This window comes from Aulostomus chinensis, chromosome 21 (genome assembly GCF_037954235.1).
Source record: "Aulostomus chinensis isolate RoL2024-O1b breed Wild chromosome 21, RoL_Achi_v1.0, whole genome shotgun sequence".
Classification (NCBI taxonomy): Eukaryota; Metazoa; Chordata; class Actinopteri; order Syngnathiformes; family Aulostomidae; genus Aulostomus; species Aulostomus chinensis.
In genome coordinates this window covers 14,102,501-14,126,353 of record NC_141340.1, presented here as the reverse complement: position 1 = coordinate 14,126,353, position 23,853 = coordinate 14,102,501, and the positions used below count along the sequence as shown (strand labels likewise).

The 23,853-nt window shown below is 40.2% G+C and overlaps 1 protein-coding gene across 2 annotated transcripts in view; it reads left to right on the top strand.

Moving 5' to 3' along the window:
- Positions 1 to 23,853, top strand: part of LOC147241789 (uncharacterized) — a 94,716-nt gene that overhangs the window by 14,684 nt on the left and 56,179 nt on the right. For both annotated transcript variants that reach the window (XM_086191417.1, XM_086191419.1), the window contains exon 4: positions 21,130 to 21,223. In XM_086191417.1, the coding sequence (XP_086047543.1) occupies positions 21,130 to 21,223 (94 nt within the window). The remainder of the gene's footprint in view (positions 1 to 21,129; positions 21,224 to 23,853) is intronic.

The following is a 23,853-nucleotide window of genomic DNA, read 5'->3' as shown; positions in this document are numbered from 1 at the left end:
GTATGTGTTGCCGTGCAGATAAGCCTTTCATTAAATGGTGCGCTTTGCTTGTCTTTCCCACATGTGGCTCTGCAACACACTGAAAGGCATTCAAGTGTTTGCTTCTTTTCAGACTCATGTGGGTTTGGCATTAATGTGCTGCACGCCTACATTGTCTTGGATCCCTCTATCAGCCTCACTAACCCGTCTTTGAAAGTTCCCCTTTACCCATGAAAGTGACTGTAACTGTTGCAAACTTGTTTTTTGTGGAGGTCTCCCCAAAAAGCACCTGCAAAAGATTATTTTTTGACTATACTCCTCTGTGTCTAAATTTGCTGCTGTCGAGTGAACTTTGTTGACGTAACACCATGCTGTTGTACAAGTGAATTTATCAGTGACAATAGTTTTTTTGATTTATTGTCTGTCCTTTTTTTTTCATTCAGTTTTTTTCAAAACCAGATTTTTTTTTGGATATACTGCATCTACAAACTCCCACAACAACCTGTTGTCACTCTCATCTTGTAGCTTGTCATGTCATCCGCTCCAAGTTTGACTAACACCTAACACGAAGAGTTACCCGTCTGTTTTGTTTTGTTTGTTTGTTCCTGTGCATCACAAACACAGCCGGCGCACCTGAAAGTAGTGTATGTTTTTTGTCAAAGCAGCACCGGAGTGTGGCATCTTAGTCTAGATCATGTTCATCATTCACTGGAATATTCTTTCATACTGCTGCAGCTAACACAACCACAAGGCAAATGAGAGAGAACAAGAGAGGCTATTTGTTATTTTTTGTTCATTTCTCTTCCACATCTAACACTTCTGACAATAGATGGATTTTAAGTGTCTGGTGACTTAAGGAACTGCCAGAATCCCCTGCTCTATGGCTTAAATTTGTGGTTTTTGCATGCCTGCTACTACTCGGCATATTGTCGCCTTCTTAAAATAATGGCCTAAGTCATTCTTTTCAGCTTTTTCAGAAGACACAAAAAAACTGGAGGCAAAACATCTTAAGGAGTTAATTTAGGCAACAAAAAAAAAAGAAAAAAAGGGGGTAAAAAGTGCCTTACGCTGGGATTTTCAGAAGTTGACGATATGTGTAATGACAAAAACAGACAATTGAAAGATAGATTCCAGTAAAGTGAAAGACAAATATTTGTTCCAGTGTTTTACTCTTTCATTTCTTTCTATGGACATTCAGTCTGTTTTAGTTGAGTAGAAGCCTTTTATCAATGTACACATCCGTCTGATTTAGCATAGCTTGAAGCCACATTGAGAGATTAGGAATGAGAGAGAGAGAGAGAGAGAGAGAGAAAACTTGGGAGGAAATATGGCCATCAGCCATAACTGACATTACCGGTTCCTCAGTGACTCTGATTAAATGTTGTCAGTTCAAGCTAAAACTGCTGCGGTGAACGTGACCATGAAAAGCTCCTATTTTTGTAAGGAGCAAATGCTACTACTGTATGTATGTTATAGAATAATTCTGAATATTAATTGCAGGGAACTGATACTTGTACATGGCAACACTCCAGATATGTCCTCATACATACGTGCTGCTGCGGTTCTCACCCACTGAATGACTTTAAAATGTTTTGCCTGTTCCCTATTCAGACTTTTTATACCTTTTTTTTTTTTTAGAACTTTTTTACCTTTCAAAACTTAATGATGCATTTTATATCTAAAATTGTTGAGAATACGCTCAATACTAGTACTGACACGCAAGCAAGCAGATGCACACACAAATATGCACAACCTCAGCCCTCACAACATAACCAGCAGACTCTCTTTGAACTGCTTTACATGTTCAACAAATCAATACAATTATCTTTTGTTCTCTGGATGTGTTTTCTTTCCCCAATAAAAATCGAAATGTATTTTTATATGCCTAACACACAGCGGTGAAATGTTCAATGACAGCGCAGCATCTGGGGAATGAGGGAAGCCTTCGTCCCGGCAAACAAATACGCGAATGCTATTTTCTGCTCCTCCAAGATCAGATATTTGGGGCAAGGTGTTCGTAGTTTCCTCGTGGGTCTCTCGGGGGAGTCGTGTTTTGTGCTTCGTCTTCTGTCTGAGATAAATGAAAAACCTTTTGACTTTCCCTCCAAGGAGAGAGTGCATGCAGGGAGGAACTGTGAGCGATGCTGAGACGCCTCTATCAGGGAGACAATGAGAGTAAAGGGGAGAACATTAATAAAACAATTTCTTCTCATTATAATGCCGTTCGGCTTTCTATTTTTATTTTTGCATTGAGGAGCCTGCATGTCGCTTTAGTTTGGAATGATTTGACACAGCGCACCTTGCTATGATGGCATACAGTTGCATGTTTCATCATTAGTCAATGTCACTTTTATGACATTGAATAAAATCACATATTTACCTGTTGAAATAATCATAACACCTGGGTGTTTTCAGCAGTGTTTTTTCCCATCATGAAGTCTTTTTTTTTTCCACTCCAAATGACAAAGTTTTCACTGATTGCTTTTGGCACCACATAATGAGCCCAAGCCATTATGTCACGGTCCCCTCAAGAGCCCTTCGAATTTGTAGTTGTAGACTATTAGTCGCTTTTCTCTTGGATTCTTTACCCTTATCTATTTTCCCACAATTTTAAGACGAACACCAAGTGTCTGGTCTGCGCGTCAGTCTTCGTCTTCATCCACAACCCTGTTCCAAGATGACATTAAAACTAAGCATAAACCCGTTAGGAAAAGTCAGCGTTTTCAAAGTCAGACGACTATACCTAAACAATACGTCTATTCTCTAAAATTAAATCCATTCTTTGACAGGAATGTTACTCGCTACACCAGAAAACCTGATTGCAACCAGCTGCAAGGAGCCATACTACCACCGACCAGTCCAAAGACAGACATACCTCTGACAGTAAATCGATACTTCTTGAATACTGGAATGACAAGAACCCATCACATGACTGAATCAGACTGATAAGGCTCAGGATTGGATATCTACACTCAACCATTCACACACTATTAGCAGACACGCTAACACATTCATACCCTGTCAACAAAGACATCAAGAAGAGTTCAAAGATCGTTGTCTGTCTAAAGGACTTTTGCAGGGATCGAACCATAAGGAGTGGAGGATAAGGTAGAAAAAGGTTTTCTTCATTAATTGTGCCTCACACCATCTCCAGCATGTATGTCATTTTTCTGCCAATACCATAGTTCAGACAATGTTGCACATGCACACACTTGTGCTTATGGAATTTAATATCTTCTCAAGGTAACCGATATTCAAAAGATCATTTACCATAGCTCTTTTGACACTGTTTAAATAAGCTGGCTGTACAACTTTTGTGTGTAGATGCGTGTGTGTGTGTGTGTGTGTGTGTGTGTGTGTGTGGTTTTAGAGGTATAGATTAAAGGGAAAATAAAAATGACAGTGTCGCGTTATTAAGAGGCTTGTTGCTACCTGCCATAATCACAGATGGTAGCATCGGGCCATACCTTTGTAGGTTTAAGTGTGTTTTCTGACACTTGGAGTTAAATCAATGAAAAGACTGACAGTTGACCTTAAATCAAGATGAGTATTTTGTGAAATCTTCCCACAGTGTTGGATGACACCCACACACACATACACAAAAAAAAACATCTGTGAACTCATCTCCACCTCGGATTTTATTTGCTCATATTTTCTTTCTTCCTCATTCTCTTCCTCTATTCCTGCAGTAGTTATGCTTCACCCTCACCTGTTAGTCATCTGCGTATCAGACTTCTGTTCTTTCTGCTGCATCGGGTCTGCTATGATTCATATTTGTCTTTACTATTCATATAAATAATTCATGTTTAACAGTAAAGTATACACGAATGTGGCCTTGCAACCATTTGTGTCCTAGTATTCCAGTACCATGGTGGAAATTAGGGAGAGGGGACCTCCAGTGAGACGTTGACATATTTGAGACGTATTCCTTTATTTATACCACTCAGAAGAATAAAATACATTTACAGTTGTGATCACACTGCATTTTATTTATTCCATTACCTTTAATAGCAAATAAAGAAGCCACAATTGCAGACATAAATAAAATCATAACTGCTTTTCCCCTGTTACCCTATTTGGTTGCTGCCAATCTAAGGAGGGTTACTGTCAAGATATTCATTTATTGCATTACAAGTACACATACATCAGAATTTTTTTTCCATTTCCCCGTGTCAGCGTTAAAAGAAGCAACAAATAATAATACCAGTGCAGTACAATTGTACTAGAAGCTAAACTAGAGGATAAAGTGCAAAGTGTAGTTCACAGACATTATCAATTTAACTGTATGAAAAAGTTAAAAAGCATTATTGCTCACAAAATTAAAACTTGCTTAAAAAAGGAGATGTTGCAACAAATTAAGATTTTTTTTTTATGAGGGGAACATACCTTCACCCCTCTTCCCACCAAGATAACGCGACCATTTATCTAATTAAGATTGGCCTATTTTTCAAGTGTATTTTTTCCTCACTGTTTGTAAAATTCCTGTAACTTCTATATGTATAGTTAATTAAAAAAAAAAATTGAAAAAATCTGTAATTTGAACAAATGCTTTGTCCATATATGAGAAAGTTTGCAACAGGCTTTACACCATTTTTTGTTATGACAGTAATAAAGGGCAATATGGCAATATTTATTTCTGCTTTTAAAATAGCTGGTGGAACCTTTGAGGTTATTAATCATTTGTCTAATAATGTGAAAACACGAAAAGTTTCCTGTATGGCACTTCTTCTGGTTGCACCTTCACTTTCCGAGTATTTCTTTTGAGAAATCGTTCTGTTTCTACAATTAAGTGACATTTACTTGTGTACCATGCAGTATAGAACTGCATGCACAGCCTGTTTAAAAAATAATCTGCGGTCAATCACAATATTTCTTTTTAAAACCCCTGAAATGTACCCTTTATCTAGACTCTATGTCTTGATGTATTTTGGAGTAATCAGTACTCTTGCTGAGTACTGCAAAACACAGTGCATCCCCATTCAATATTGAAAGATTAGTACAAACTATGGACTTGTTACAATGCTGCCGCATCATGCTCTTGCCGGGAGAAATTACATGGCAGTTCACACCGATGAAGACCAGCCTGAGGAGCCAGCAGGTTGTCAAAGACAGAAGCTTGGACATATATTTCTGGCGTTGCATAAAAGCTACAGAGAGAGTATTCAGCAACAGCTCCCTCCATCATCTTCATCATCTCTAACCACATGTTGAGAGCAGAGAAACCCTTTAAAAAATCACTTGAGTGGAGGTGTACGTTCAACTTACGGCAGGACAAAAACAGCATTAAAAAAAGCTCAATGTTCCACAGTAATCCAATCGCATCACACCAGTCCCTAAATCTTTGTCAAGGAAATGCAATTGTTATAATGCGTTTATTGAAACTTGGGCAAGGTTTTATTTAATCATGCCACGCTCTAACAGCACTGGCGGTAGATGAGAAAAACACACAATCTTTCATCACACCATCATCATTGGGGAAATCCAATTTGTTGCTTCTCCTCTCGCCACATGTGTGATTGCTACATGTTGCAGCTAAGAACATGGAGTCAACTCTCTGTTAATATTTGTTGCATGTGCTTTTTTATTATCTTTGATTTCGTATTGTGTCATAGCGGGTTCATTTTTCTGTTGATTATTAGAGTAATACAGTGTGTCGGGACGGCTGAAGATCTCTTGTTAAAAAAAAAGAAGTGTTTACTGTCTCACATTCAGACATAAATCGGCAACAGTTTTCTCTCTCTTGGATTATTCACAGAGCAAAAAAATGTTGCTTTTGCTGGAAAAAAAAAACCCAAAACGTTTTACAACACAGGCCAGAGTGAGCTTGCAAAGATTTGTCCAACCACAACCATAATCTTCGTTGCACATTGCATGATGAACGGTGGGCATGTAATGTGTAACAATTACATGGAACAGTTTGATTTAATTAGGATTCTTTTCATGGGAAAATTGGCCCAAATGTGCATTGGGACACAAGGTTGAACTCAAAAGATTTTGGTGGTCAGAGAGTCACAGTCCCTTTAAATGATTACAATTTATCATCCATCCATCCACCTTATCCTGTTAAGGGTCACAGGGGGGCTGGAGCCAATCCCAGCAGCCTTCTAGCGAGAGGCAGGGTTCACCCTGGACAGGTCACCAGTCCATCACAGGACCAACACATAGAGACAGACAACCATTCACACTCACAGCCACACCTACGGTCAATTTAGAGTATCAATCAGCCTCGTCCCCTCTTGATGTCTTTGGACTGTGGGAGGAAGCTGGAGTACCAGAGAGAACCCACACAGGAACAGGGAGAACATGGAGACTCACACAGAAAGATCCCGTGCTGGAGCCGGGGCTCAAACCTGGAACCTTCTTGCTGTGAGGTGACAGTGCTGACCACTGCACCACAGTGCCACCTACAATTCATCACGCATGCCCATTTCTTCAAACATGGTAAAGACATTCGTTTGGAGGCACAGATGAACTGAAAATATTTCGGGGGTCAAAGGTGAAGGTCACTCTGCCAGGCAGACACTGCTGAGGCATGTAATTCTGTACTTCTAGTCCGGGACTAAATCTAAGTTAGCAGCAGGAGATGGGTGTTTGAGTCACATTTACAACACCATCTCACAACTTTAAACCAAACCATGTTTTCCTATTACCATCATCGAGCATTTTGCCTAAACATAAGCAGGTCGTAACTGGACTGACGCATCAGAAAACTTTATTTTGTAACAGCCAACGTTAGTTCAAGAAGCTGCTGTCGGTGATCAAAAAATGAATCCAACACAACAAAATATCAAAACTGACTTTCTGGTACACAATTATACCAGATGTTGTAAATAACTGTGTGTTGTGGTTATTTCGGGAAGATTTGGAAATGGGATATAAGACAACAATTTTGCAATGTCTTGCCACAAAATAGTGCACAACCACAAGTTCACATTAGGGATTCCAATATTGTTCATTGTTGGATTTAATGTCCGCCACATCATCTCACCTGACAGTGGGACGTAGCAGACCTTAAAGCCATGCTAAAAAAAAATCTTCTGCACAAGAGCAACTGTGTTCGTGTAACAATGAAATATTTATCAAACTTTTGATTTTCGTGGTAATTAACAGCCCATTAGTCACTGGACCTGTTGTATTGTACAACATTGAATGTCCACTGAGTAAGCCTGCATGTAAACTCTCACACCTTTGCTGTCTGCATTATTTATTAGAGTCTTTGAGTTGCTGACAGCTCTGAGGTCTAGGGCTCATGGAGCCTTGGGTGTTATGGCATGGGTGTTGATTGAGGAATAGCGCAAACCATGCTCTCACTCCATGAGAAATTGTGTGTGTGTGTGTGTGTGTGTGTGTTATAGCTAAGCTGGATTGTATTTACATGTGGTAATAGAGACAAGGCCTTGCATTTGTGTTGTTAACTTTCTGGGTCATAAAAAGGCACAGAGCAACTCTGACAAGCTGCTTGGCATCGGTAGCCCCCCCACACCCTGGCAATGGAAAGTAGTCGCTCATTGCATGTGTGTGTATGTTTGTGTGACAGTGTGTGTGTGTGTGTGTGTGTGTGGTTATAAAAATGTTGACTGCTCCTAACTTCTCCACCTGCCAACCTGGCAAGGGTTTCTCCCTCTCTTCTTAATCTCATAAAAGTTTGCCAGATGTTACAGATTAGTCAGTATTTCACTTTGGCTCTGGTCTTGAGTCAAATGCCATCACCCCGAGCCACTCCTAGGTAACCATAAAGACTTGAGGTTAACCAAATGGAGTAGGGCAGTGAAGTAGACGTGGGCATTGTTTGCAGATGGGAAACCTTATTGGTTGAAGCCCAGAAAGGCTCTCACCCAGCTGTATTAAAGCCATTACTGCGATGTAGCCTCAGAGAAAAGGAGTTTTACTCACATTTCAGCCAATCATGTTCTGCTGTGAGCTTCATGATGTGGCTGACAATATGTTGAAGGCAAACAGGGTTCTGACAACTGAGTGACAACCCTGACCTTATACTGTTGGTAAGTTGTTCCAATAACATAATGACATCTCTATTGACAGAAAGCAAATGCAAGGCATCTATACTATGCATTTATACATAAGCATCTTTCTAAAATGCGGCTTTATTCATGTTTCTTGTGTAAAACAAAGAGTATATGAAACACAAACCTGATTTCCATGGGACTTTTTGCAGATTCTTATCACTAACCATGATCGGAATCCCCATTTTGCCTACCTGTACTGGTGGAAGACCCATCAGGAAACTAATACCATCATTTCTGGGTGTGTAAAATGATCCAGAGGCTGGTAAAACGATGAAAAACGAGAAGAGAGATTCACAGAGTGGCAAAATAATGAGGCACACACACCGTCATGAATTTCAAGACATCTGATTGGCCGCAACTTCCAACATTAGATTTTGTTGCGATTTAATAAATTGATCAAAATAATGTAACATCATGTGGCCAGTCTATACAAAGTATTTGTCACAAATTTCGACAAGACGATGACAAGACTTATAAAATTTTACTTTTCTGAATGGAGTTTGTTTTTCAGTAACTTAGATTTGGCTCACAAGTTGTGTTACATTAGGCAACATTCTTTTTTTTCCATATCCTAAATGTAAATGAGACTATTGCCATTTTAAAAACATTTGTTATGCATCTCGTAATTCCTTAAAGTCTTCAACATTCAAATGTAACTTGAATAAAAACTGGATGAAAATATAATCCTTCTATCTTTGCTTTTACTTTTTTATAATCTAACAGGTTGCATGCTGTATCTACTGTTGTATAAAATGAACTTATAATAACTGAAAAGTATCTTTATACATGAAGTGAGACATCAAGCCTTTCTGTGTTGACATTGTCACAGGTGAGTTGGAGAAGCTTGGTGACCACGGCTCGATGCTGACTTGCTATATTTTCGAAACCTTCTGAGACATCATACAACTTCAGGGGCTCCTGCCACTTGATTTCACAGTACTTTAGTGTTTTGATGTTTGACCTTTCCACCGTATTACGGCATAACTCCTACATTTGCTACATTATGAGTTCCAGGAACAGTTGCTCAGCTTGTGGTGATCATTAATAGATACCTTGATATGTTAGGTGGGGATCACTGTCCAGTCACGCTGGGAAGGAAGTCAACAAGGAAGCTTACTTCAAAATCCTGCTTCCATGAAATCTCTGTCTCATCAATTATTGTTTTGATAGCAGCAAGAGAATTATTACTAATGTTGATGTAGTCGCAGCACTCTCAATAGCAGAGGTAGTGGTAGAAACAGCAGTAGCAGCAGCAGTTATTATTGTTGTGATTTTTTTACACATTTCTTCAAAGACCGCAAACAGATTAGTTGATTGAATTAGACCATTTGATTTATTTAGATGTGTTGATTGAATTATTTTACAAGATGATTCGTTATACCTCATAAATTCCTGATGTTCTGGTTGCAAAAGCAATTTTCACATAAACATGTCAAAAAGTAATATCAGCATTTGTTCAGATATTAGTGCAATAACATGCATATAGAAATACACACACACACAAGCAACTTGTCGACCTTATTAATCCCCAACTCAGACATCACCATGGGCACACACATGCACAGCCAAACCACACCAACATGCAATGCTGTTTTATAGTGTTAATTGTGTGTGTGTGTGCGGGTGTGCGGGTGCACAGTATTAAGGTGCTTCAGATGTTGTTGGAAGCTCAGGCCCTCTGGCTTCAGCCAGCTGGAGTTCTCCAAATTAGCCTAGTGCTTCATTATGCAGCTCCTGTCTCCTCCTCTTCCCCTCACCCCCCCTCCCTCACCCCCAAACTGCTCCCTAATTCTTCATTCTCACCTCCCACATCTTTTCCTCACCCCTAACCAACACCTCATTCTATCCCCATCCTTTTAAGCTGAACCTTGTTGTCTGACTCTTGCACCCCTCAGTTTGTCTCCCACATTTCCTAACCCTGATCACCCTGTGTTATGATTTAAATCATCCCTTCACCCTCTCATCAACAAATCGGAAAGAAATTGTTTCAGGGAATCATCCTCCTGTGTTGTGCCCTCAACATTTCTCTCTACCCCTTTCCTCCCTTCTCTCCCACACCTCCCCCTCTTCTTTAGATGCTTTGCTCCAGGTGAAACACCGCGCCGACCCTTATGCTGCATCTATCTGAGAAGCTTTTGTCCTCTTCATTGCAATCGAGTGTGTGTGGTTGTGTACTGTACAGGTGTGTGTCAGAGAGAGGGAGAGAGAGAGAAAAGAAGAGCAGCTGAGGAGAGATATTTGTATGTGTTTGTATTAATCTACATCCTGTGCTTTACATCTGTTGACTACACTGCATCCCCTCCCCACAAACACACACACTCAGACACACACACACACACAACCACATTTGCACACACAAACACACACATCCACAGCCCTGTAGTGGGGTTGTTAGCAGGTGAATATAGTTTATGTTATCATTAGCTGTGTTAGCCTAGCCACTGTGCCCCCCAGTGAATCTCTGCCTCACTAGCAACCAGGGATTTCTCTTCATTTGAGGGCTGAGGGGACGCTCTCGGATTGCGCGTGCATACACACACACAAACACACATTCAGGGGCCTGGGGGAGGGCCAGTAACTGAGCCACCAGCCAAGGGAGCTGGACCAATTACATTGTTAGGATAAATGTAGCGCCTGCTATGCATGGATTGTGGTACTTAACAGCCGGCGCGAAAAAGAAAAACCCTCCCTTCGCTCGCCTTCTTCTCTCTGGTTCGCCTAGGCGATTTTAAATGGAGGGGAATTTAAAAACAGATTTATGGGTCAGTTAAATATAGTAGGCAAAACTGATTCCCTAACCAACCGCCCCTCCTCTGTATCTCTCTCCATCCATCCCTCCCTTGTATTACCATCACCCTTCCATCCCCCTATTTTTTCCTCTCCTTTTCCCTCCCTTTGGTCTTTTATAAAATGATATATCTCTTAAAAAGGATGGAACAGTTTTTCCCAGTGGAACGCTCAAACACAAATTGACAATCCTAGCCTTGTGGTTTAATAGGCCCCCTGTATCTTTCTCCAGTTTCCCCCTTTTCTTTCTTCCTCTCGTTCTTTCTTTCCCCGTCTCCCTCCTCCTCTCTTGCCATTTTCTCCTGACCAACAAGGACTTATTAAATGAAGCCTTAACTAAATCTGAGTTAATGAATTATTCTAACACCTACGATGTGATTATTGTAATTAATGGGCCAGCATGTACCTACCTTCACACCAGGTTTCCTAAATGAACATCTTGTACAGCCTTAATGTCTTTCTTTTTGACACAGATTTAAAGCTTCCTCTGTCTCCCCACCTACTCTTTAACCCCAAATGCATTGTGGGATAGAAATCTGGGTCTGATATTCATTTGTCTCCTCTTCAGACAAGGGGGGGGGGGATTCCCATGAGTATTTATATTATGATTTTAATAAAAAAAAGTCTTAACATGAGTGCAGTATAATGATCCTGGTGATTGTTTCTACGGGGTCACATGATTTTGTTAACAGGCTTAAGTCTATTCAGTGGTATCACCAAGTGTTTGTACTTGGATGACAAGCATCATTTGGCAATCCAAAATGTTTGTTTTACGGGAAAAAAGAATGCCTCCTCTGTGGCATTGCTATTTTGGATATGTTTTTGTTGCTTTTCCTTTAAAAATCTTCTCGAGAGGGAAAAAGAGAGAGAGAAAGAGATTTTGTGTGTGTGTGTGTGTGTGAGAGAGAGAGAGAGAGTGGGGGGGTTTCACTAAAAATGTGTTTACCTCACCATACTGAGACTTGTAAATGCAACGGTTAGCAGGTTTTCAGCAGCGTGCATGGAGGTGCGAATCTCCCTCCTCACCACACGCTAGCCTCCAGCGCCAACACACTGACATGCACACATACTTCTTTTCTCACACAAATATGCACACACACATACACACATGCACTCAGACACACTCAAACACACACAGCTGGCTGCTGCTTTCTGTTAATCCACAGCACCAGCACAATCCACTTTCAGGGCTGCGCTGTTGCAACTCCGCCAAACAGGCCACAAGTTTGGTTCCCTCTCCAAGACACACAGTTCCAGGCCATGTTTGAGATTCTGTTTCAGCAGCAAACACACAGACCAGCAATGTTCAAAGTTCTAGTAGTAGAAAAGCAGATAATTTGACAAAAAAAAAAAAACCCTTCCTGGTGTCGGCGCTAGTTCACGAACCTTGGCCAAGCCTTTCATCCTGAAGCCAATGAGTATGGGGCAAACATTCCCCGTGCTTTGATTTTCGTACCACTTAAGAAGATTCAGTCATACTTAATCCAGTTTCTCAGCTGAATTTCCCTCCAAGCTGGTAATTATGGCTGAATAAAGTGTATACTTGAAGTATTGCTGTTGTAGACCTTGCATCGGGTGTAGTACTTCCTTATATTTAAAGATTCTGTAAATGAGATTATAGCAGCAATCAACTACTTTCTATGTCAAGATGCAGTAGCGTCTTGAGCAGATCTGAGCTCCTCTGTAGTCTGCTTTGATACCCGTTCCACCAGTGTGAGTGCAGACCGATGGATACACACACTGTATTCTTCAGATCCTGTTCTGCAAATAAATACTTTTAGAACATGGTAATATAAAAACATTTAATGCAGTAACAAAGTAACTCCTTGAGTTACTCTCTTCATAATTAGTTTCACACCAAAGTTGAGTGTTTACTGATTTTAGTTTTTTTTACTAATTAATCTACGTTTCACTTCTTCCATTGCACCATGCGAAAAATATTCTGCGACAGTAATGGCTGAAGAATCATTGGATTACTTGTGAAAGTGGATATACTTCAGTAGCTATGCATCTACTGGACAAAAAGGACTGAGTGAGCCTGAAACAAATGGATCTCTCTAGCTTTGCTGGAAAGAAGTGAGGAGTCTACTGTAGCTTGCTACATGGTTTTCTAAGATGATAAGATTATGCTCCAATGTTCCTACAAAGGGGAATATTTATGCTGCAAAGAAATACCAACAACAGCACAACCCTCTTGCTGTGAGGCGACAGTTCTAACTACTGCATTACTGTGCCACCCAGAAAGCATATCACTTTCATTACTTGTTCATCTGAAATATTTTGTTTATTATCTTGCTTTATTTCATTGTCTTTACATTATACGTCATCAGTCTATGTGCAGTTTTTGTGCATAAGTGGTTGCGGAGTATATGTATGTATGGTACCATGAGGTCAGACTGCTTTGGAAAGAACGAATAAAAAAACAAAACAAAAGAAGAGCACCAGGAATAATAAAGATGCCAAACAAAAGACTGACTATTGTCTTTTTAAGGGTGCAACATACACAGCCAGGAAAATAAAATACCAATATATAAATGTAACAAAGAGCTTTTTTAACGCAAAAAGTTTTGCCCAAAATGTGTCATTCAAACTTTGGTTTGTATGCACAACCTTCAGAGACAAACAAGCCCATCAGGATATTTTCAGAGTATTAATAGCATATAATACATCTAACTGAGAACATCAATTTAACTGGCTTAAGCATGTTTTGCTTGATGTTTAGGTAGCTAGCGTTAGCAGGATAACAAGCAAGATAATCATTGTGTTCCTTGGATTAAGGCAACTGTGCAGACCAAAAATAGATCTATTATCTCCTCACATTACCTTGTCCTCAAAAGACAGATGCGCTTGAGCCAACAAAAACATTCACTTTTAATGAGTGTGACCAGCATTGAGCTGAACTCATTCACAGTCCCGCTGAACTATAAGAGTTATGGAATCTACCCAGGACACCCAGAAGGTGAATCACAGTTGTATTTCTCCTATCTAGTCTACCTCTAACAGAGCTGTATGATTTTTTAAGTGTTGTTTGTTAGCCAGACCTTGTTATCTGTTACAACTCTTGGTTTGTTGTGCATTCACACTTTTACCAACAAGACATTCCATTTTGTTCATTCCTATCTCAATCCAGCATGTTATCAGTAAGTTAATGAAACCTGCAATCCTCTTCGTCCGATTCTACTCACCCTCAAAAATTTGAATTTGAGTCCCAAAGCAGAGTATATTTAGTGTGTCCTTCGGTGTGCAGGTCCATGTTGTATTCATGCATTGTGTAAATGTGTTGTCTCCACCAATCCAGCAGTACTGCATATCCAAAGTATGTTCATTGTGTAGAGATGTGAGGAGTACAGGGTTGACCTATGTGGACCCTCTGCTGGTCTGTGTGCTCTGTGCCTGCAGCTAAAAGCAGCCCAGCACTGATGAGAATCCCTATAATTGGCCCAAACCTGCACATGTGGCCTGGAGCTCCTCCACTCTACATTGCCAATGAGGGTAGAGGATATAGGTGGAGAGAGAAAAGGAGAGACAGAGAGCTGACCTGACTGAAGGTGCAGCCTCACATTGGCAGTTTGGGTTCACCAAATTCTACTGGTAATGGCTGAAAATGAAGCAGCTTTTGAATAATGTTAGCAGCATGTCGTTCTGCTCCGACTTTCTTCTCTCTCCAGTACTTGCCCTTAATTTTTACCTATGCTTTCCGTGTCTTCCATTATTTTACCATGTCTCTGCCTTGATCCATGCATCGCCCCATCTCTCTTGCTCACTATATGTGTATGTATGTTAGTGTGTATGGTGCACTACTGCACGTGGGCCCACTATCTCCTAGCCACACTTCTGGGGCTGGCAGTGGAACAGAACATCCTGAGGGCCCTAACTTTCACTGGCTCTCCAACCCCTCCCTCTTTTTCTCTCTCCCCGTCTGTTAGCCATCCAAGAATATGCCAGTCGGGTCTTGGGCAATCTGCATGCTGCCCTCCTGCCATCCTCCACCTCCTCTCTCATTCTCTCCCCTTCTCCTCAGTCTCTCATTCGCTCTCACTCTCTCTCTTCATCACCTTCTTGTTGCAGCTTTCTGTCCCAAATTCTCTCTCCACACACACCTTCCTCTCCTCTCTGGCCGTTGGCAGTCACTGCAAACCTGCTGCATGAAGTGTTGTCTGTTCGTGGTTCAGTACAGTATACGTGGTGACGCCCTCTGGTCACATTGGCACTCTTGCTGACAGCTTGATTTGGACCCAGTGTAGCAGAGAGTTGCAGGCTGGTATTAGAAAGCGTGTAAATTTGCATATCAGAGCAATATTAAGAGGATTTATAGGTTTATTTTGCTAAATGATATCCACTACATTTGCGATAAATCTGTGTCAAGTTCTTATGGATCTCATGATCCTTCTGCCTACAGCTGAAATTGAATGCACATTTCAGTTTTGGAAGTTTCTTTCAAAATATGTTTGGATCCTGACACCAAGAGATTTGATAAATGACCCTTAAAATCCTAATGGGCCTAAAGCAACCCTTGTTCTAATTCTTTCATATTTTCTTCTACAATTAATCGGGCAATTATTCTCACTATGAATCGTCCATAAAATGTCATAAAAAAGAACTCTCTCCAAGAGTCTAAGTTACATCTTTTGTCCATCCATCAGTCCAAAACCCCAAAGACTCTTCATTTTCTGTCAGAAAGGAGAAAAAAGCAGCAAATTGCATAATTATGTTTGGTGTGGAACCAAGAACAGCAGGCAACTGTTCACAGAGGAGGAATTCTAAAATCCACAGCACACTACCTGCTCAGCATTACATGGCTCAACTTATGTTGAAGTTTAAGAGGCAGAAATTTCTCTGAAGAGTTAATAGAGACTTTACAAAAAAAAAAGGAAATGAGGATTTGAATTTTAGATTTAAAGGAGTCGAGATGTGTGACAAAAATACTCAATAATGAGGTCGTCCTCCCGAGAAGAACGGTCATATAAACTGTAAATACAAGTGCTAAGTGACAGCTGCCATCTATTGGCCATAAAAATTATGACAGAATCATGTCAATGTGAGAAAAACCTGTATGCAGAGATGGAGGGAGAGGTGGATGCATAGGTTCACATTCATGGCTCCTGAGTGGTGCCTCTGGTCACTGCTATTTAATGTTGTTTTGACTGGATTTTCGGATACTGAATGTTATGTCACCTGTGGTGAGTGTTGGCTTCCCATTTTTATCAAAAAGATCCTGAACCCAAAACATGATACTTTCTGAACTCTAACAAAGTATCTTTTGTGCCTGAACCGGTATCACGTAGGAGGCTCAAACAAATGACTAATAAAATGACTGTACTGAAGGGAAGACTTATTGTCTGTAACTGCTGGATGAGGGGCTGTTCACCAACTTCACCACATCAGTGGCGCTGGATGATAAACCACTGTTCTGTTCACAATATTTTCAAAACTATTACACAGATTGAGAGGCAATGCAACTGAGAGTATTATATCTATATATCCTCAATTTTCATTCTGGTCCGAATTTTTTTTTTTTTTTTTCACAATTCGCTCCCCACAGCATTATTTCTTACATTAGGAAATAATTCATGATGTTGTGCATTTCTGCATGAAGCCTAATGCAAAAAAAAATTATCTTTACATAATGATGCAGAGATTTCCCTTGCTGCTATTCAGTAGGATTTGTATTATAAGCAGATAGGTTATAGGTTTTCTGATTAATATTCAATATTCATGGACCATTTTTTTTTTAACAATCTGCTACATAACAGTTTCTTGTAACACTGTGAAATGGCTTTCGGAGTTAGGCTCTAGAGAATAATCTATGTCATAATCTCTCACAGTGCTTAGTTTATTCAGAGAATTGCAAAACGCTTCAAACTACACCATAACAATATGTAAAATAGTCTCTGATTTGTGAGTATTTCTGGTCCTGTTTCTGTGCAATCCATTAGTAATGCCCACAAACTGGAGGCCATTGTCAGTGGGTGGGATGAAAGAGTGGACAGACCGATGGGCAAATGGCCTGTTGTTATTGAGTGTTATTGATTGTCCATGTAATTTCACTGTACAAGGATTGATGTCACTGCACTGTAGACCACATCTGCATGGTTAAAAAAAAAAAAGGGGAGGAAACACAACAGCTACTGTAGCGGGGCCTCCTTTGGAAGGACTGATTAATGCAGGCTCCTCGGGGTAAGGATGGAGGGATGGATAGATGCTAAAGAGGACAGCCTGGTAGCTAGCTCCTAATGCTACAGGGAGAGAGGGGAAAGAGGGAGGGAGGAGATGAGGAGAGAGAATGTCTGGGGGCAGGCGAGCAGAAGCAAATACAAACACACTACACACACGTGGGGAGAATTTTGACTCTTTAATCTTGCCCTGTGTTGCTTTGATAAGGAGTGAAATCCTCCCCTTGCAACGAAGATAGAGCTGTTCTCCCTTTGTCTTAAAGTTACGGGCATATTTATGCATGAGCTGTTTATTTGTGTCAGGCTTACAAATTAATTTCTGAGTCCTCCAAAAAAAAGTGTGTGCCCAAGTTAAATCTGACTTTGCAGAGTTTTTAGACAAAGCCAAGTGTTGCTAGTATATCGATTGAACTTGTCTGTAAGGAATAACTTCCTCCACTTCAGCTACAAGCACCCCCCCCCCCCACACACACACACACACAAATACAGTCTTTTGAGACTTTCAATTAAGTTTTGCAAGAATGCCAAACCACTGATAGGTCACTGGATGCACCACAGCCCTCACACATGTAAAGTTTGGCATACAGGAAGTTTATGTCTGCTTCGCGAGCCAACCCCTGTTTACAGTAACATATTATTATGAAAGTCTGTAACATAAAGCAGAAGTTCTTTTTGACAGGATTCATTAAAACTCACAGTTCAATATTTCCCCTTCACATAAGTCACCACCACACACACACATACACACCCAGGTACGCACTCACACAAACATTATGTAGCTGTCATGGGTGCAGAGCAGTGTTTTGAAGCTCCTTCCAGACTTTGAAGTCTCTGACCTTTTGGTCTGGCTTGTCACACACCGACGCAGAACCAGACTGTCAAGTTGCCACTGCCTTCTGCCACATTCCACAGCGACTGAAAATGGGGCACCATTTGTTCAAATCATTTCTGTGTCACTGGATTAGGCGGGCCTTTTCAGGTACAAATCATGTGCTGCAGCTCGCATGCATGCATGCACGTGACAGGATAAACATGCACAAAATAGAGACTGCTATGCAACAGGTGATCTGAGTTTACTGAATTATAAAACATGTCTCGTCAACAACATTTAGCATGTTTTTTCATGGGAGATAGGAGACATGCCTTATACGTAAGGCATGTCTTGGTGGTCTAGGTAAGTACATGAACCATAAATTGAATTGAATTTCTCATTCTTGGTATTTTTTTTTCTTTTTAAGGTTTCCATAGCTGTAAGTAAAACACTTGAACCAAGTCAGTAAAAATGAATGATTTAGGTTACATTTGTGAATTTGAAAAGGGACTCAGACACTTGAAAGATACCCATAATTCACTAGGGACATGTCACAGGCACACAAGACATTTTTAAATGTGTGTCAAGAAAAAAAATGGGAAAGTTTTATCCATTTACACGAATGAAAACGTTGAAGCGACAATTCACGCTAAAATTAGCAGTTTTATTTAATCAAGTACTCAGTTGACGTACAAAGCCTTTCTTTCTTCCTTCTTGACGTGATGGAAGCTGTTCTGCTGTTACACTATTCCTCACATACAGCTGTCAGTTCAGGGCTGTTACTAAACTGGCTGGATCAGAGGAACATTGTCCCATTCTCTGTGTACCGTACCTCAAAGACAGTGAGGCGTAACAGCAGCATAATAGTCTTTAATCACAGTGTATGTGGGGCTAATACACGTCATCTTCTTTTTGACAATTTTTTTTTTTAGTTTCTAGTTTTTTTGTTTTCTGAAAAAACGTGAAAAAAATGACTTAGGCGATTAAAAAGGCAAAGATACATAAGTGTGTGTTTCCATTTTGTCTCTTTTTAAAAAGGCAAAGATACATTGGTGTGTGTTGCCATTTTGTCTCTTGACAGTTTTTTTTTTTCTTTCCTACCTCTAGACAGTTACTCATGCAGATAATTTATGGCACACCTGCAGAGTTGGTGTGTGAGTTAGTGTGTATGTGTTGATGTGTTATTTGGGACCAGCAGTGTGGTAACTCTTAGGTTCACAGTGGAACTGTTGATGAAAGAATGCTGCTCCCTCTGACTCACCTGATGATTTCTCTTAGTTTGTCATCAGCAGACCCACACAATAGCAGGTGACGGCCAACACAACACAAACATGCGCACACACACAAACCAGAGCTTTTTTGGTTTAGTGTCAAGATTCAAAGGTGCAAATAGTTCCCTAATAGTTCTGGGGAAAATACAAACATTAAAGTTATAAGGTTAGCATTTCTAGATTAGCTTCTTGTGGATTAAGCGATACAAGACTCCCTCACAATACTGAGGAGCTGATCGAACATAAAAAACAAGTGAAACAACACACCCAAATGAAACAACACACCCACTCACTCACTAACCCCACACAGTCTATCACCATCGTGAAAAAGAACTCAGCTCCTCATGAGACATGCTGCGTGACATAGCGATGCGCACAAAGACCGTATAATCACATAATCAATGACTAAAGAGTTCAGTCCGCTGCCCTTTCTTAAGACAGGCACTGACAGACGGGCAGTGTGAAAGAGCTGGGTGGGTGGTATTTAAAGTTCACATGTGTAAAAGCTTTGAGCGCAGCCTTGGATGGATGGACACACTCATTTACATTTCTGCTTTTTTACACTCGTGTCTGTCTTGTGAAGCATGGTCTACAGAGGATCATTGCAGCACGCTGCCATCGCTCTCTTTCTCTCACACTTGCCTTTTGTCTGTTTCTCTGTCTTGCTCTCTCAACTGTCAGATGTGTAAATACAAGCCATGCTTCCAGTGAAGCCTTGAGGCTAGCTAGAGTACACCCTAATTATGTGTGGAGTATTATTTAGAAGATGCAGATGTTAGAACAGTTGCTGTTACTGTTACTATATAAATAACATTCGGATAATTATGATCCAATTCTGATTTTACAACGCCACTTTGGTGAATCAACCTTGGAACTTCAACTGGCCAAAACCAGATTTAAAGCAACGCACCAATTTTTTGATAAATATGCTGCCAATCCTTCAGAGAGGCAGACAATAAAACAGATATCCTTCTCTCCTCTGTGCATGCATTTGAGCAAGAAACCCTCAGAGACCAGCTGTCTGCTAGTTAGCTTCAAAGACCCAAAGATTAGCTTAGCACATTCACATAGTGAATGTCCATCAAGTCTTCAAATACACATTTCTCCAACTTGTCTTTTACTGTAATTATATAACTATTGCTGCGCATAATATTCGCTACAAGATAACAATTTAAAATTACAATAACATTATTATAATTTATAATCGAATACATAACTGGTACCCCAGTTTATTTGTTCCAGCTTATCATGGCTGACTTTGTAAGAGAGGATGAGGAATATTACATGCTGATCAGTTTGACGGTTGACAGAGGTATGCTAATGTACCCAAACACTTCCATTCATTGTGCAAAGCTAACTGGCATTGGGCTGTCCCGTCTCAACTCCCTAATTCCCAGGCAGAGTGAAAGATGGTAAATTGGCAAGCATAATCCCCAAAAATATGTGTAAATGGAAACTGTTCCCTTTTGTATACAATGAAATAATCACTCATCCACACTGCTCCTTCTTTAGGTAAAATCCTTTTCTTTTCTACAGCTGTGTCAGGAAAAAGGGAGTGTACACTCCTGTAGTCTTTTTACAGTTTATAAAACAACAAACGTAATTTTAGCTATACACCATTTAAAGTAGAGACAAACAAAATATCACTGCCAGGTGAACATTTGTCTTGAGACGTTGATTGGCTTTGTTCCAGGATGGTGATAGGTGTTCACTGTAATTATCCAAGCTCAGCATAGGCAGTGTGTAAAGTTAGCGCAATGGAATTCCTATAAAATTGCTTTGTGGGGAGAGAAGATGCCTGATATCTTGAGTCATGATTTACCCAAGAGAGATATGTTCAGATGATGTTGAGGCTCTGAAAAACATTGTTAATAACCATAATACTATTTAAGTCGATTTGTCATAGTGTAAGTTTGTAGGTGATTGAATCATCAGTCCAAATCAATTTAAATATATTATCTCCTGTGTGGAAATATATGCTCCGTTGAATAAAATACAATGTTGCACTTCTTCAAACTTAACCAAAACAGTTTAATACAGTTTATCTGAGTGTGTTTGCTGTTATGTCTGCTCACCGTCTGCAGAAATCAACCCATATGTTTGTGATCAGCAACAACACATGGCACGAGCGTGGGATCCTGGGAACCAAAGGAGAGAGACAGGGGCCATACATCCTGGGTAAGGAAGGAAGGAGGAAGGATAGAGATGACAAAACAGATCCCATCTTTATGAGCAAGACTTGGACAGCGGGCTTATGTGTCCTTTTGGACTCGGGTCAGAGATCTTTGAAGAAGTTTTCATCCTCAGTTGCGTTTTGTCTCACGAGGCAGCGGTAAGATTCAAGTACCTGTAAAGGTTCAGCGTTAAAAATGGCTATCAGGTGGTGACAGTCAGGAGTAGCGGCGCAGCTTCTCCTCGAGGCCCCTGAAGCCATGTGACAGTGATGTGATCTAGTTTAAACAACAGCTGTTTGTGATTCTAGGGGAAATTAGGTGAAAGATTCCCCATGAGATGACAGCAGCTCTCTCCTCCAGTTATCTAAATGAGGTGTCTCCGTGTCTCAGATGTAAAAACACTACCCTCACAAAATTGATGTTTGACGCCGTTACATCATTTTATATCATATACTCTTGTTTTCTCTCTCCAGGATAATAACAAACTGTCTTTGCTCCTCGAATGTTCTCACGCTGTACCTTCAGCTTTCATGAATATCACCTGTTGTTGTGCATGTGTGAGCATGAAGCCATCTTCCTGCCTGTCTTAGTTCGGAATTGAAATGATTAGTGAGCTGTTTTTATGATACTTGCCTGCTTTCTGGGCATGTGAATACTTGCACAAGGCTTATAACACACTCCATCCCACAGCCTTATCCTCCTGTTATCCCCATGCAGTCCCATATAAATGCTGCAATAGAACTGGATTCAAAAGACTGTAAATGTGGCAGTATTGCTCTTCTGATAATATATTTTAGATCACTAAGGGTACACTCACTTGGCCCAGTTGTCTTGTACTGTTCCAAGCACTATTGTCCCTCCTCTGAACTCCCCTGCTGGCCTGGGCTCACATTGTGTGACCTGGGCTCAGCACACTCTGAGCTGCACACGCTGTAACACACACGTGACCAAAATGTGACAAGTTTGCATCCTTGCAGCCTAGACTAACGTGGTTTTCTCAACCTCTGTAATGCGTCGGTCTCAAAATCTCTAGTTTCTCTACTTTCAGGATGATTTTGAATTTGTGCACAGCATAAAACTATTCGCATTTATCCTTTGTGTCTGTTCAGCTGCCAGATTCTGCGCTCAGTGCATGTGCATCTGTACTGTGCTGCAAATGTGCCAGAGCCAAGAAGGCAACAATCACACTCATCTAATAAACAGGACTTAAGCCCACAAACATGCCTGGGAAAGTTGCACATCACCCAGTCTGATTACCCAATACGAAGCATGACAAACTGTAGAATATCATGTAAATATTGTGCAGTCATTTGATTGAAAAAATTAGCAAACATTGTTCAGTGTCACAAAAACTAATTGCAATATACAAAAAACTGGAATTGTGCGGGAAAAAAATTACAGTATTTTTTTTGTTATTCGCACATCAAAATCTATTGAACTTCAACAATATATACAGTATGGCAATGCAATGGATTTAAAAAATCTATTATGCAGAGACATAAATTCACGTCAACAACCTGTAACTGTGAATCCTAACTGTTACTCTCAAACTATCTTTTTGACACGCGGGCACATGATACATATGAACTCGCGGATTCCTCTTGACACACCAGCATTCAAGGAAGGCAAAAACTACATGAAAAGCATTTGGATAACAAACTAGTATTAAACTATGAAATACTCTCGCTGCACTGGTGTTTTTGGGAAACCCAAAATTCCAGAAAACCCATGAAATCCAGTCCCAGCCGCCCACGTCTCACTCACATGTCTTACCGGCTTGGACTGCTGCTGTTTTGTGTTAAGTTCTTGTGTCAGCCAACACATGGGTGTGTTTAATTAAAGTTATATAGGCGCCATAAATGGAGTTGCCATTATGGATAAAGAACCTTTATGGAAACTTAAAAAATTAAGCAGCTTCTTTGAAGTATAAACCACATCATGTCCACGAATAGTAAAAGTTTCTAGGTAAAATGCATTGAAATTATATCTACGTTTTCCCATAAAACTCCTGGGTTTGATGTCAAACTTTATTGTGCTAGTAGAGGTATTAATTGGTTATTTTAAAAAAGATTATATTGGCCAACTTTGGAGTTTTATAAACTTAAGAGCACATTGGCAGCATATGTGTGAGTCTTGATGTATGGGAATGGGACAAGGTGCAACACATTGCTAAATGGAAACAGCCTGAAGTTAAGTCGCCTGAGCTTGAGGGAAGATACTGTAAAATACCAAGTTTGTGTCAAAGTTTTTTTTATTGTCGGTCCACTTTCCCAGGCTTGTGTTGAACTGTAACATTGCAGAGCGAGGGGGAGAAATACTGATTTGTTTCTTTTTACGCAGATGATGTCATAATATTAAATCAACTGTGAGATTCGTGGAAGCACGTAAGATATAAAATAATTAAAAGCATACAAAAAATGTTAGAAATGCCAGACTAAAAGAGTCTAATCCTCAAGATAAATAAAAAGAATGTGGTGAAAATAACATCTGTGTTAGCCTTCCGTAGAACTTGGATTCTTACAGTCTGCGCTTATAGAGCTAAAGGCTTTGTTGTCAAGTTCTAGCCACAAAATAACTCCTTGCACCAGACTGCACATTGGCCACCAGTACTCCCACAAATATGCACTCATTCAT